At 46.5% G+C, this 14,515-nt stretch overlaps 3 protein-coding genes and 1 pseudogene across 3 annotated transcripts; all 4 read right to left on the reverse strand.

Moving 5' to 3' along the window:
- Positions 1 to 847: 847 nt before the first annotated feature.
- Positions 848 to 6,383, reverse strand: LOC118285699 (annotated as a pseudogene).
- LOC118285704 lies at positions 3,312 to 6,340 on the reverse strand. The gene is made up of 2 exons (XM_035609482.2): positions 5,593 to 6,340; positions 3,312 to 5,544 (listed from the first exon to the last, which is right to left on the reverse strand). Exons 1-2 carry the CDS (start codon positions 6,338 to 6,340, stop codon positions 5,516 to 5,518), a joined length of 777 nt encoding a protein of 258 aa, XP_035465375.1. The 3' UTR covers positions 3,312 to 5,515.
- On the reverse strand, positions 5,686 to 11,606 carry im:7136021. Its single transcript, XM_035609479.2, has 4 exons — positions 10,101 to 11,606; positions 8,334 to 8,537; positions 7,473 to 7,683; positions 5,686 to 7,379 (listed from the first exon to the last, which is right to left on the reverse strand). The coding sequence occupies exons 1-4, from the start codon at positions 10,795 to 10,797 to the stop codon at positions 7,127 to 7,129; spliced, it is 1,365 nt and encodes a 454-aa protein (XP_035465372.2). The 5' UTR covers positions 10,798 to 11,606; the 3' UTR covers positions 5,686 to 7,126.
- Positions 11,607 to 11,758: 152 nt separating this feature from the next.
- On the reverse strand, positions 11,759 to 14,419 carry yipf6 (Yip1 domain family, member 6). The gene is made up of 2 exons (XM_035609483.2): positions 13,842 to 14,419; positions 11,759 to 12,994 (listed from the first exon to the last, which is right to left on the reverse strand). Exons 1-2 carry the CDS (start codon positions 14,172 to 14,174, stop codon positions 12,647 to 12,649), a joined length of 681 nt encoding a protein of 226 aa, XP_035465376.1. The 5' UTR covers positions 14,175 to 14,419; the 3' UTR covers positions 11,759 to 12,646.
- Positions 14,420 to 14,515: the final 96 nt, after the last annotated feature.

Consider the following 14,515-nt stretch of genomic DNA (forward strand, 5'->3'; position numbering starts at 1 on the left):
CTAAATGATGAATATGCAGTATATATATATATATATATATATATATATATATATATATATATGTATATATATGTAAAGTATATAACTGAGTCACTGTGTCAACTTGCATTATTTCTAATCTGACACTAGTTATATGCTGCTCTTATGTGTTGGGAAAAGGCTTGTAGATAATCCCATTTTCCCTTTTACTGACGTGTTAATCTGACCAGCAGAGAGAAATCTGTATCGGACTCTTTCCATCCAGAGGTATAACATATTCGGTCTAATTGGTGGGCCTTAAACATTTTTTTTTAAATAATCATTCTACAAATGCAAAACTTCATTGTATCACAACAAAGAAGCTAGTCTGTGGAAAACTGTAACGATGAGCTGAAAAAATGTGAGACTTTATCCATCATGGTTCATCTTTTCAATTATTTTCTTTTTGTTTTGTCCAAAAGTGTTGATTTGTTTAAGCTGACCCAATTAAATATCATGGACACTTATGGCTGTAAATTGAACTTTTATTATGATGATTAGCTCAAGGTGGTGTCAGATTTTTAATATGTGGGAATTATTCTAGACTCATTGTCCCTATAAAATAACTATAACTTGTTATTAATTATTATAATAACTATAACTATAATTTATCGGGAAATTCATGAAATATTAGAAAATACAGACTGAACACTACGCGGTGGATTATGGTGGATTATTTTGGCATCATATCACTGATGTCAACATCTGCACAGGTCACAGTTCAAAGTACAGGTTTTATATCCCCATTTTTTTATGGCTCCGAAAAGAAGAAACATCTCATTCTGACTTGTTGGATGTAAAATCTGAAGGGACCAGGCTCATGAATAAGTTATTGTCATTATATATTTTTTAATCATCAATAATGACCTTCATAATGACGACTTTGAAAGCAAAAAGTTAGTAGCAAGAGTAAGTAAATTGAGTAAAATGACAATTACCAATAAAACATGTTAATCCATGATGTCATGAATCTATATGTAGAAATATTACTGGATTAGTCATCACAGATTACAGACACCGTAACAAGGGATTATATTCCCGGCTGTTAAATGCCATTTCAATTTCTTTATGAGTATTATCCATAGATTACATCGTTCTATAAATCAACTGTGGAACATCGATGAGCCATTTCAGAAGGTAACACGAGGCAGACGTGGCTGAAAAAGACCAAACCAGCACAGAAATGATTACAGAAGCCTCGAGGTTGATTAAACACGGACCTGATACTTGACTTCAGCCAATAAACAGAAACACAAAGAAGCTGCTGAGTCCATGTTTCTGCTGCCAGAGATTTGAACTCTCTCACAAACACACGACTGTGATCTGTGTTGATGTTTTCACATCTTCCTGTTTCAGAATCCACCACCTTGAACACAACAGCTGGCATCTCTAACTGTTCTGTTCACGGTCACAGAGACCTTCTCTGGTAACAGCTTCATGTGACCCACATTGATAATGTATGGAAACATCTTCTCAGTGAAAGTGTGTGTGAAGGTGTGTATGTGTGTGTTAGTATCAGGATCAGAGAACGACAGTTTTCCTTTGTTCCAATCCAGATTCACTCTGATCCTCTGGATCTCCTTTTGCTGTGAGAACAGAGTCTGGATCTGATGGTGACCGTGCAAAGTATTTACCTTTATAGAACCATATTCTCCATAATCCAGACTGTCTCTGAATGTCTCCCTTCCTCTGGACAGACTCTGCTAACACACCCAGTATCCAGAATGTGTTGTCTCCGACCTGGACGTCCCAGCTGTGATTCCCTGAGTTGAAACCCTCAGAGCCCAGGACAGACCAGTAACGATCAAACCTCTCTGGATTGTCAGGAAGCTTCTGTTCGTCTCCCAGACTCACACTGGTCAGGTCTTCAGACAGGATGAGTCCTGGATGAGCAGTGTTTGGGTCCAGAACCACAGGACTGTAGGAGACCATGTCCTTCATCTTGTTCCAGATGTTGAAGGTCAGGTTGCCCAGGTGTTTGGCCTCGTCTATCAGAGCTCCTGAGGGCATCTGTGGATCCTCCAGCAGGGGGCGCTGCTGGGCTCTCTCCACTGCAGCCTTGAAGTTGAGCAGGAACGAGACGTCTTCGGCTCTCAGCTCGTCCTCTGTGACTCTGACTGTGTCTGAAAGAGATGCTGTCTCTCTGCTCAGAGCCTCCATCTTCTCCTTCATCACCTGACTCTTCTGCTCCTCTTCCTCCCTCAGTGCAGTCATCCTGGCCTCCTCTTCCTCTTGTAGAAACTGGTGAAGCTTCTTAAACTGCTCCTGAATCTGCTTCTCTGTGCGTCGGGCCTGGACCTTAATGTGTTCTGCTGTTTGGTCAAACTTCACTTTAACAAGTTCAGAAACCTTTAACTTCTCCTTTAAGGGCTCCAGAGTTTCCTGAAGCTCCTTCTTGTGTTGTCGAGCAGCTTCATCGATGGGTCTGAACCTGTGGTCGGTGTGTTTTTCTGAATCTCTGCAGACGAGACACACCAGCTGCTGATGGTCCAGACAGAAGAGGGAGAGTTTCTCAGAGTGCAGACTGCAGAGAGCCTGTGAAGACCTCTGACCTCTCTCCTGTAAGAAGTCCTCACACAGGTTCTTCAACACCAGGTTACAAGGTGGTTCAAACTTTGAAGACCTCTTACAACTGGACACTCTTGTTGTGGTCTCTCTCTCCACCATCTCTTCACACAGTCTTTACAGAAGCTGTGGCCACATGACAGAAGAACAGGATCTGTGAAGACATCTTACAGACTGGACAGCAGAGATCCTCCTCTGATCTGGAAGCCATTTAGTCTCTGAGTGAAGCTGTGAACAGCAGACAGACGGTTCAGTCAGTCACGGCTCCACTGAAGTTTACTTTCACTGTGAGTCGAGGCTTCTATCAAACTAAGAAAACCTTTGTGGCTCGGTCGGTCCTTGAGCCTGAGTGGTACAACTAGCTAACTTCAAAATCATGAACTAACAAACTTCAAAGCCATGCCTAGACCCATGTCTCTTAAAGCGACAGTAACATGCTTACCTATTAACACAGAAACCTAAATATTGCTGCCTTTAACAAACATTAATATTAAACCAACATAAAGTTCTAAACAAGATATAAACTGCACTTATTTAAACAAAACTTGCATATGTGGCAAAATATATATATGTAGCTGAATGTTTGTGGGAAAAATAAATCAGGCATAATTACATTACATTAAATTCATTTAGCAGACACTTTTGTCCAAAGTGACTTACAATACGTGCATTCAACCATTAGGGTATAACCCAAGAGGTGAAAGAATCAAGAGACATAAACATTTATCAAATAGACAAAGCAGCTTCAACTGCTCATTTCAAATTTTTATATAAATATATTCAGGGAGTCAGCTGCAGTCTGAACAGGTGAGTTTTCAGTCTGCGGCGGAAGCATTGAAGGGTTTCTGCTCTCCTGATGTCAATGGGAAGCTTGTTCCACCATTGAGACAGGATTTAGATGAGCTGTGGCTTCCCACCCCTCCCGTACCAGAGCAGTGTGGACGGGCTGGGGTGTAAGGTTTTGACCATGTCCTGGATGTAGTAAGGGCCTGAGCCATTCGCAGCACGGTAGGCGAGTACCAGCGCCTTGAATAGGATTCCAGCTTTCACAGGGAGCCAGTGTAGGGTGGGAGGAGCCTTGTAGTGTGGGAGGAGCCGTGTAGTGTGGGAGGAGCTGTGTAGTGTGGGAGAACTTAAGTTGAAGAACAACTGGGCCGCTGCAGAAGAAGTGGTCAGAGACATGGAGAGAGGTGACAGAGAGCTCAATGCTGGAGAAGTTTCTAGTGAATATAAGAACAAGTTGGTTACCAGATATGTGTGTGTGTGTGTGTGTGTGTGTGTGTGTGTGTGTGACTAACATCTGAGATGTCAACTTCTCTGTCTGGATGTTGAAATCACAGGGGAGAAGTAGCGCGGGGCATCTTCTGGGATGTTAGATAGTGAGGGATGGGCACCCAAATCCCGTATTAACCAGGCTAAATTATGAAAGACCATAGTATCGATAAGCTCCAATATTATCGTGCGGCCAACGTCGGCACATTATCAGCACCAGCTCTCACTGCCCGTCACATACACAGACCCAGTACTCCGTGTGGTGAGTGAGCAGAGTGAACCAGTTGAAAGTAGCAAACCAGTAGCTAATGTTTCGCAAGTGAAGGCGGTAACAAGAGCGATCTGTGGAAACATGAAGTGAAAGTTAAAGAAAACTCTACTTGTGGTCCACGTCTATTCTCACAAAGTCAATGATGTAGACATCTGAAAGAGATCTGGAAGTTCTCCACTTTCCTCTCCAGTAGCTGGACTCACTCAGAGGACGATGTCAGTGAACCTGATCGTCTGTGGTTCAGCCTGTGTCTCTTCAGTGAACAACAGTTTCCTGGTTTGTCTCAGGTGAGTGAGGAGAGGGAGGAGCCTGAAACACTGACTCATGATGTGCAGCTCTGATCTATTCAACCCTTTGGTCTCAGACACACTACACGATCACACAACTTGCTGTCGTCATCAGAGGTTTGATGGTTTCAGCACACGACTTGTTTCTTTACAGGGTTGAAACGTGTGAGGATGATGAAACCTGGACCCCGATGTTCTGGATCCACCGTGTTCATTCAACTTTTTATAAGAATGATCATAAAAGAGCAAATCAAACTCATTATTTTAATGAGCTTTTCTTGTGAGAGGAGCTCAAACGCCTCATCTGATCTTTGTGGATTTGACTCAGGCTGGATTCAGGAAGTCGCCTTTTCCTCACCACTTGTCCTTGACCTCAGTGGAAAAGGTCACGAGGTGAAGGAAAGGTGTCGAGGAGGATTGATATGACGTAGGAGAAGCCAAATTGAGTCTGGCCATCAATCGGTGCCGCTGCTTGAGGGAGCGTCGGAAAGATCAGGTGATTGTAGAGATGAAGATGATCCATCTCTTCCTCGAGTTTGTGAATTTAATCTTCCTTGCGTTGTCTCGGTCTCCTGATGATGCAACACAATCCAGTTCAGTGATACTGTCTGGTCCTGTCTTTTGAAACACGATCTGATCGTGGTGTCCTGAACTCAAACAAACTATGAACCACAGCTGATGTAAACACAGACGTCGCTCAGATGAATCCAGAGCAGTCACTCTTCTTTGTAAAAGAATGTGGGAACAAACTGAACTTCATCGACCACGGTACCGGCTGCTTCACGTGACCAACTCAACATTTGACATCATGGCCCCCGAACAATAAACACTCATCACTTACACAAGAAAACTTCCCACATCCACAGAAACTCTCAGCATCAGTTTCTCTTTTGGAAACAACCTATTGTAAAGGTTTGGAGTTTGGATGTAGCCGATCAAATCAGCCTCCTTCCTGTTCCTCTATCTCGCTCCACCCAACAAGTGCCCCGATCGTAGTGAACTTCAAACAAACACGTCTGCGTTCAGAGTGTTTGTTCACTGCAGCTGAGAAGCTGTTACAGATCCAAGTCCAGACTGTTGCTCTCTGGTCTCATTCTGGTCGTCAGAGATGTTTTGGAAGGTTCTCCAGATGTTTCTCAAGACATTTGGTAATGTTCATCTCCAGAAGGTTCTCCAGATGTTTCTCAAGACATTTGGTAATGTTCATCTCCAGAAGGTTCTCCAGATGTTTCTCAAGACATTTGGTAATGTTCATCTCCAGAAGGTTCTCCAGATGTTTCTCAAGACATTTGGTAATGTTCATCTCCAGAAGGTTCTCCAGATGTTTCTCAAGACATTTGGTAATGTTCATCTCCAGAAGGTTCTCCAGATGTTTCTCGTGACATTTGGTAATGTTCATCTCCAGAAGGTTCTCCAGATGTTTCTCGTGACATTTGGTAATGTTCATCTCCAGAAGGTTCTCCAGATGTTTCTCAAGACATTTGGTAATGTTCATCTCCAGAAGGTTCTCCAGATGTTTCTCGTGACATTTGGTAATGTTCATCTCCAGAAGGTTCTCCAGATGTTTCTCGTGACATTTGGTAATGTTCATCTCCAGAAGGTTCTCCAGATGTTTCTCGTGACATTTGGTAATGTTCATTACCAGAAGGTTCTCCAGATGTTTCTCAAGACATTTGGTAATGTTCATCTCCAGAAGGTTCTCCAGATGTTTCTCAAGACATTTGGTAATGTTCATCTCCAGAAGGTTCTCCAGATGTTTCTCAAGACATTTGGTAATGTTCATCTCCAGAAGTTTCTCCAGATGTTTCTCAAGACATTTGGTAATGTTCATCTCCAGAAGGTTCTCCAGATGTTTCTCAAGACATTTGGTAATGTTCATCTCCAGAAGGTTCTCCAGATGTTTCTCAGGACATTTGGTAATGTTCATCACCCGGTTCTGGGTTAAATGGACTGTATTTATATAGTGCTTTTCTAGTCATATAGACTCAAAGCGCTTTAGAGGAAAGTCACATTCACCCATTCACACATATTCATACAGCGCTGCTATTTACCACACATTTTTCTGTCACATTCGTACACTGTCGGAAGAGCTGTCAGAGGCAAGTTAGGGTTAAGTGTCTTGCCCAAGGACACAACGGCATGTGGGCAGGGAATGGGGGCAGTGTTATTGTGCCGAACAATCTGGCTGCTGGAGTTCCAAGGGCTCATTACATAAATTTCCCGTCAGCCCTTGCAGTGAGCGACTCACGGACGCGTGACGTGAACCGACATCCACTTTAATCCCCGGGTACAGTCTGTGGAGGGGCCGAATACTTTGGCCTGTTACGCCGGCTTTTACTTGATCATTTCATTTCGGAGAGTTCCCGTTCCGCGGGTCTCGTCCCCGATACATATTTGCTGGATTGCTCTACAGCTCATGTTCATCCTGGGATTCCGGAATTCACCAGCGGAGTTTTCGAGGCAACGGTTTGTCGGGACCCCCGCTCTCATCTTCACTTCAGAATCACATGGTTATTATATTCGGGCACTTTCCTGAGATTCGTGATGTTCAGCATCCAACGACCTTCAGTACGTCTCATTCACGTTCCCGTCAAAGAACCTCTTCCCTCATCAGAAAAACCATCAACAGTGGAAGTCGCGTCTTCCTCACTTCGTTCCCAACTCCGTCTTCTTCCCCTTCAGGAGGACGGAAACCACCCGTCGCCGCGGCCCTTCAGTCGCCCTCCCACACGCAGTCACATTCCCGCAGGGGGTTCCTCTGGCGCATGGTGGTGATCACGGTGATCCGGTTGTGCGACAGCTCTCGGAGCTCTCTGATCAGCTCCCGCACGCAGGGGCTGGGCCAGGGGTGGCCGTTCAGGTAATCCCTGAGGATGAAGGAGCGCTCCACCAGCAGCTCCAGCTGCACCAGGTGCCGCAGCCGGTGGAGGCTCAGCAGGTCCTTCTCTGGCTCCCTGCGGAAAAACCTGAGGCACAAGAACAGAGAGATGAGCCGATCTGAGCCCAGCGTCGGTCTGCGACACGTAAAAAACCCCACCACGGCTTCCCGTCGAACTCACCGTATCCTGAGCGTCCGGAGCTGAGGAAACAACATGGGGATCCGCCGGCAGAGGCTGCCGCTGGAGCGGTTCTGCTCGATGTCCAGGTGCTCGAGTCCTGGGACTTTGGGAGCGATGGAGTCCATGTCCTTCAGCGTTATGGCCACGCGCAGCGTCAGTCTGGTCACGCTGGACGGGATGGTGGTCGTGTAAGTGGCGAGAGAATTACCGCCTTGAGACGACAGTTTAAAAAAACAAAACATATACGCTTTCAGAAAAATAAGAAATCTGACAGAGGTATAATAATCAAAATTTATCAATACAAAAACAAAAAAAAACATTTGATCACATTAGTCGATCGGACACTAAGACGCTGATCGGGCCCTTGTTCATGTGTCGGGATATTGACAAGTAGATGTGTTGAGGGTGAGACTGTTAACATGCCAGAGAACTTTGGGTCACATGTCTGAGCATGTACCTTCGATCATGAGCGAACTTCCTGTTTGACGGCGAAAGGATGGAAATTCGCCACGTCGTCACGGCAGGGGCCTGTAAACAAAATGGCCGACTTCCTGTTGGTTATAGGGCATGGCTCCCAGAGGCTTTTTGTACGTCTGGACATGAAACGTCTGCGTCCCAAATTTCTTTCAAGCGCAATAAATGCAAAGCCGGGGCTTGACTCTAGGGGGCTCCATCGAGCCATCTTGCCTCGACCGTTCGCGAACGCCACAAACTACGCACATTTTCCACCGCAGTTTGAATTTGTACAACTTTTCGACCATGTTTAGGGCCTCAAAAATAATAAACCCTTCAGGTACAGTAGGGCTTCACGCCTGTTCGGCGCTCGGACCCTAATTGAGTGTGAACCGAAGGCCGACTGACCGATGATTGTGAGCGTCTCCAGCTGCTGCAGAGGACGGAGCCAGGACGGGAGGCGACACTCGACGCCCTCCCTGATGTACCTGTAGCGGACGGTCAGCGACCGGAGCGACGTCAGGCTCCTCAGGGCGTTCTCTGGCAGGATGGTCTCCGGGTAGTCCACCAGCTCCAGGTCGGTCAGCGCCGGGCCGCCGTACCGGCTCGATCCTGCGGGAAACAGAGGACGAAGAAGAGGTTTTTAATGCTTTAATAGAAAAACAAGAATTTTACTTGACTTAAAGGGGCCATATTATGCTCCAGGCACCTTTTCAGCCTGCCTCCACATATATTTTGTTTCTGGGGTGTCTGCCAGCCCCCGGAGAATGAAAAGAAAACATTGAGTCGTTGATTCGTGGTTTGGGTTGATCGTGCAGACGGTCTGTAGACGAGCCGTTCACAGCCCGGGCGTCAAGTGACGTAAGTTGACTCCTGCTACTGGGGCGACCACGCCCCCAACCTGAGCAGCACCTCCCCCCTTGAAGTGCGGAAAAACAGATCCTGCTACGCCATAATTTTCTCCGAACAACAACCGCAAACGACGACCGCGGGCATGGCCAAGCGAGCTCCGCCGGCCGGGATGTCATTAACGTTCTATCGCCCAGCCCCTTGTGCTCTGTGTGTGATTATGGAGAACGTGTTCTGGGCCTCCCGGGTCTCTACGTCGTGTTTGTGCCTTGTTACGTGCGACTGTTGTCATGGCAGCGCAACGCCGGTGAGGAGCGAGGCGGAACACGAAGGGAGGGGGGCGAGGAGTGAGCAGGAAAGCAATGGAATCGACCGTAGTCTCACAGGGCTGTTCATACAGACAGAGGAGGGGCTGTGTGGCTTGATCCTTGAGGTGTTTTGACATGGAATGGCAAAGACATGTAGTTCACACACCTGAAAACCAATGTAACTTGTGTAAAAGGGGCATAATATGGGCCCTTTAAACTTGAGGATCACATTTTGTGATTCAAATCTTAGATTTTTTCAAACTAAAACATTTACTTAAAAGCTACAGTGTGTATGGTTATTAGAACTTATTCACAGAAATTGAACATATTGTCCATAACAATGTGTTCATATATGAGTTAAATATAGTTCCATGAGGTGGACTCGACCTCCGTGTGAGTCTCCATGTTTCTACGTCGTGGTGAAACGGTCCAGAAGACGAAATTCAAATTCATGTTGAATTTTCAGACGCTGCTGGAAACAGCGTTATAACTGTGTTATTCTAAATGTTGACGCCTTTAGACAGTTTTTTACTGCAGACAAATATTGATTTCAAATATCAGTTGTCAGTGTCATAGATTAGTAATAATCGTAATAAGTATCGATCTGTAAAGAGCCACATCGGCCAAGCGCTAAAATGGATGGATGGATGAATGAATGAATGGATGGATGGACGAATGGATGGATGAATGAATTGATGGACGAATGAATGGACGGATGAATGGATGAATGAATGGATTAATGGATGAATGGATGGATGGACGAATGGACGAATGGATGGATGGATTGATGAATGGATGGATGGGTGAATGGATTGATGAATCAATGGATGGATGGATGAATGAATGAATGAATGGACGAATGGATGGATGGGTGAATGGATTGATGAATCAATGGATGGATGGATGAATGAATGAATGAATGGACGAATGGATGGATGGATGAATGAATAGATTAATGGATGGATGGATGATGACTGCAGGGTCCCTCAGGTGAGGGGGGCAGGCGGGTGCAGGGTACCTGGCTCCCGGGGGCTGAGGTAGTCGTCGGGCAGCGGCTCCGGCGGCTCCCCCCTCATGCCCCAGGACAGGTGCTTCAGCTTGTTCAGGTTGAGCAGCAGCTTGTGGAAGATCCCGCAGGGCACCGGCCTCGCCGTGTCCAGCCCGTAGTCCTCCCCCTGCTGGTGGAAGAGCAGGTACCGCAGGTTGACCAGCTGCGACGCGGTGTCGACGAACTCGTGCGTCGCGGGCAACCGGACGTTGCACACGCTCAGGTGGGTGAGCCGCTCCCGCAGCTGCGCGCTCAGCGCGCGGCTCAGGATCGCGTCGTCCCAGGTGGCGTTGCGCACCCCGATGTCCCGCAGCTCGGGGAACAGCGACAGCTTGTCCAGGTAGCGCTGCTTGTACTGCCGCCCGCCGTCCATGAACACGATGGCGGTGAGCGACGGCAGGAACTTGACGAGCCGCCGCCACTCTTTGCGCCGCAGGTGTCGCACCGCCACCCGGGTGAGCTTGCGCTGGCGCAGCGTGGCCCAGAAGCCGTAGGTGTAGCGGCGCAGGTGGGACAGCAGCACCGTGTGCTGCCGCCACAGGCACGAGTGGTCGACGAGGCTCCGGAGCGCGCGGCAGCAGCGGCGGACCGAGTGCTTCTCCTCCGTGCTCAGGAAGCCGAACACGTACGCCCAGACTTCAGGCGGCAGCTGCGGCAGCTCCTCCATCGGTGCGCACGGAGCGCCGGAGCTCAGGCCGCCTCAGGAGCGCCCGACGCCGGCTACAGAGAGCGGCTGCGTGCGGGGGCTCGAGCGGCGGGACGTCCCGCTGCGGGGGGCCGGACGTTTCAACTCAGACAGCAGCGTTTGTTTACGGTCGTTGAACGGTCGCACCGCGTCCACAGGAGCTGCTGAGGATCTGAAGCCCGGCGCGCCGTGATGACGTCACTTGTTATTGTCAACGCTGAATATTTTTTCTAAACGTTTTTATTTATTTTTTAAATGATATTAATTCACCTGCAAATGTGGTTACGGTGGGAAAGATTGATTTATTAGAAATGTCATCGTTTGATTTACTTTGGGTTTTAAAACATCATTTTTCCATTATGTATTTTGTTTTTCATATTTGTCATTATACATTTCTTGGTCTATTATATTTCTTTCTTTAAAAACATCTGACACAGAACCATCACTGACCTTTTAGCTTTTAGCCTTGTTTTTACTGTAATTTTCCTCTTTTACATTTCTTGTACTTTTTAAGTTTTGTTTTCTTTATGTTTATGATTTGATTTGACATTTTATTTACTTAACTTTATTTTGGATCCATAAGGTTCCGACCAACCCAAAATTATTCTGTTTTTTTCCGTCAATATTTCATATTCTTTGTTGCTAAAATTACCAAAAGTACACAGGGAAAAAAGGTATTTTTACAAAACTGAATAAGTTGTGGAAAAAAATCACCCTTCATATTTTTGTCATAAGAGGGAAAATAACATGATTATTTTCAGAAGAAAAAAAAAATCTTTATGAGCATATTTTCTATATAGTATTTTTTTTTAAGTTGATATTAAAGTTTTGTTGATGATGGAAAGATTGACACTTTTTTCTGAAAACTGTTCCATTGACATCTGATTTGTGTAACGAGAGCGGAGCCTGTTGTACTGAGAGGGGAAAAAATCATACAATCATCATCGCTGATCAAATATATTTTAATCTTTTTTCCCCATTTGTTGTTGTAAGTTAATACATATAAATTAAGAGAACAGATAATTGTCAGTGATTTGAGAAAAACAGAAATGACAGGGGGGGGGGGTCAAAGTTTAAGGGTTAGTCGAGTAGGTTAGTCACAGTCAGATTACTAAATTTGTGGACAAAGATCTTCGATTTCGCATCTACCTCACTTTCTGATTTCCTACATTTCCCAGAATTCCCTTCAAAACCCGTTGGGGAGAACGAACCTCCACGTTACCACGGCAGCACGTTAACAGTCTGAAAGTGATTGTCCCAAGACAGACGTCCCTGGTTGGGATCACCTCTCCGTCCCCACATCCCCCGTCATCTGTCCCATGAAAACAAAAATGGCCCCTAACAAAAAAAAACAATGAGCAGGAAGCTTCAGGCGACAGTTTCCTGGAATTCCTCAATAACAACAACAACTCCAAAATTTCGTGGTTAAACTGCGCAAGAGCTGCGGCTAAAGAATGTAGTGCGTAGACGTAAACGTTCAAAAACCCAGAGTTGACGGGGAGGAGAAAAATAATCGTAGCCCTGGAAAACATTCATAGAGCGTTTCTATTTACAAAGCTTATGGATTTTATTTTACACAGCTTTAGGGAGAATCCGAACATTCAACGCTTTTTCATGCACCAACGTTGTCGGCCGACCCGACATCTCTGAATCGGAGCCACCGCTGCTCCTAAAGGAATCACGTTAGCGTCCCGCTAAGCTCAGGAAAACTCACAAGTCTCCTCAGTGGTTCGTTCAAAGGCAGATCCTGGTGTCTTCGCGTCACTACGATAAAAAAAAAACCTCCCTCGTCTTTGTCCGTTCTGCTCGAAACCCTCCTTCAGTTCCTCCGCTACTGCGAGGGCGAGAACGTCAGGATCATCCACCCGATCACGAAGTAGAAGAGGAACACTGGATACACCACCAGCGCCTTGCGGTTGGGAGGCTGGCTGTCGACGAGGAAGGCCGTGGACGCGAAGGTGGACCAGCCGAAGGACGCCGCCACCACCGCCAGGCGCACGGCGAAGCCGACCGTCCCCGAACCTCCGATCAGCACGATCCGGCACACGGCCATGGCCACGGTCAGCGGCAGGATGCAGTATCCCAACACGCACAGGCTCTGGAAGAAGGAGATGGTGCCGCCCAGCAGCTTGGAGTTGAGGGTGATGATGATGGAGCCAAACCAGATGATGACGAAGACCTGGGCACCAAGAAAATATTCAAAAGGGGTTAGCGTGGAGTCAGCGGAGAGAATTATAGCTTGTGGGCTGCTACAGCGGCACCGTTGCATGCTGGGTAAACCTCTTGATAACAGGACGGAGAGAGATTTGATTCATTTTTGGAGATTTTTCATCATTTACAGACTTCTGGGCTCGGAGATCCGAGTTCCGGGGTATGGTGGAACAAGTGAAATAAGAAAATATAACTGCTGCAGCAATAAAACACAAAGAACCTTTCGCTGATATCTTTTAGTTTACATTCTTAAATCATGAGTTGTTTTCTCTCAAAGCACTTAGAACACATTTGTTAGATTCAATCTGCACTCCATATCCTTTCTGTTGCACATTTTTTATTTATTTATTTAATTTAGTTAGTTTCCTTTATATTACACATACTGTACAGTATTTCCTTTATGTTGCACATTTATAATTTATTGTATTTATTTAGTTTCCTGTATATTACACATACTGTACAGTATTTCCTTTCTATTGCACATTTTCAATTTCTCTAAATTATGTTTTGTTTTTTTGTTTTGTACTATTGCACCGTGGGTCCGAGACAAACGTTTTTTTCAATTCCTCTATGTCTGGAACAATATTGCGGGAATTGACAATAAAGTTGACTTGACTTGGAAAAAAATGACATACAATAATAATAATTCTTATTATTATCATTATTAATATAACTACAAAATTCTATTCTGCTATTTCTCCTATATTCTGTGTCCACTGTGCTGCTGTAACAACCACATTGCCCCATTGTGGGACGAATAAAGGAATATATTCTCTTAAATTAAAGAATGTGGATGATGAAGAGACGAACTGCACCTCTGCGAACTGCGGCCCGCCCTGCTCGTCGCTGTCGGCCGCGCCGCCCTGCAGCAGCAGCGCCAGCGTCACGCAGAGCAGCAGCGGGCCCCACAGGTCCCAGTCCCGCAGCAGCGCCGAGCTGCGCTGCGGGTACAGCACGTGGACGAACTTGTTGCCCACCGCCCGCAGGTCCCGCAGGATGGTCTCCTTCACCGGCTCGTCCAGCGTGGAGTACTCGTCGTCGCGGCGGGCGGAGGAGATGGGCACCGAGATGTCCCCCTCCACCGGGATGTCCTCCGAGATGGACACGTCGGACAGCCCGGCGAACGGCCTGCTGGCCTCGTCCGCCATCTTACCGAACAGGGAGGGGGGGGGGCGACTACCGCGGACCGTCGGCTACTGCGGGAGTCCGGACGACACCGACGGGATCAGTTGAACTTCAAATGCCGCGACACAGACACGGAAACGACGAACGTGTCTCTGAATCCGCTCGATCCGGTTGATCCGCGGCTCGACTGCTCCACGTCAGCTGCGGGTTGTTTACTTCCGCAGGACGTCATCGCTCACATCCGCCTGGAGCGTTCAGGGACACCTGCTGAAGTCGGAATTCTGTAAAATACCTCTCAACTTTATTGTGTGTTTTTGTTTTTTAAGGTTTCTTCAACTAAATAATACAAAAGTTACAGAAGGTG

This window comes from Scophthalmus maximus, chromosome 15 (assembly GCF_022379125.1).
Source record: "Scophthalmus maximus strain ysfricsl-2021 chromosome 15, ASM2237912v1, whole genome shotgun sequence".
Classification (NCBI taxonomy): domain Eukaryota; kingdom Metazoa; phylum Chordata; class Actinopteri; order Pleuronectiformes; family Scophthalmidae; genus Scophthalmus; species Scophthalmus maximus.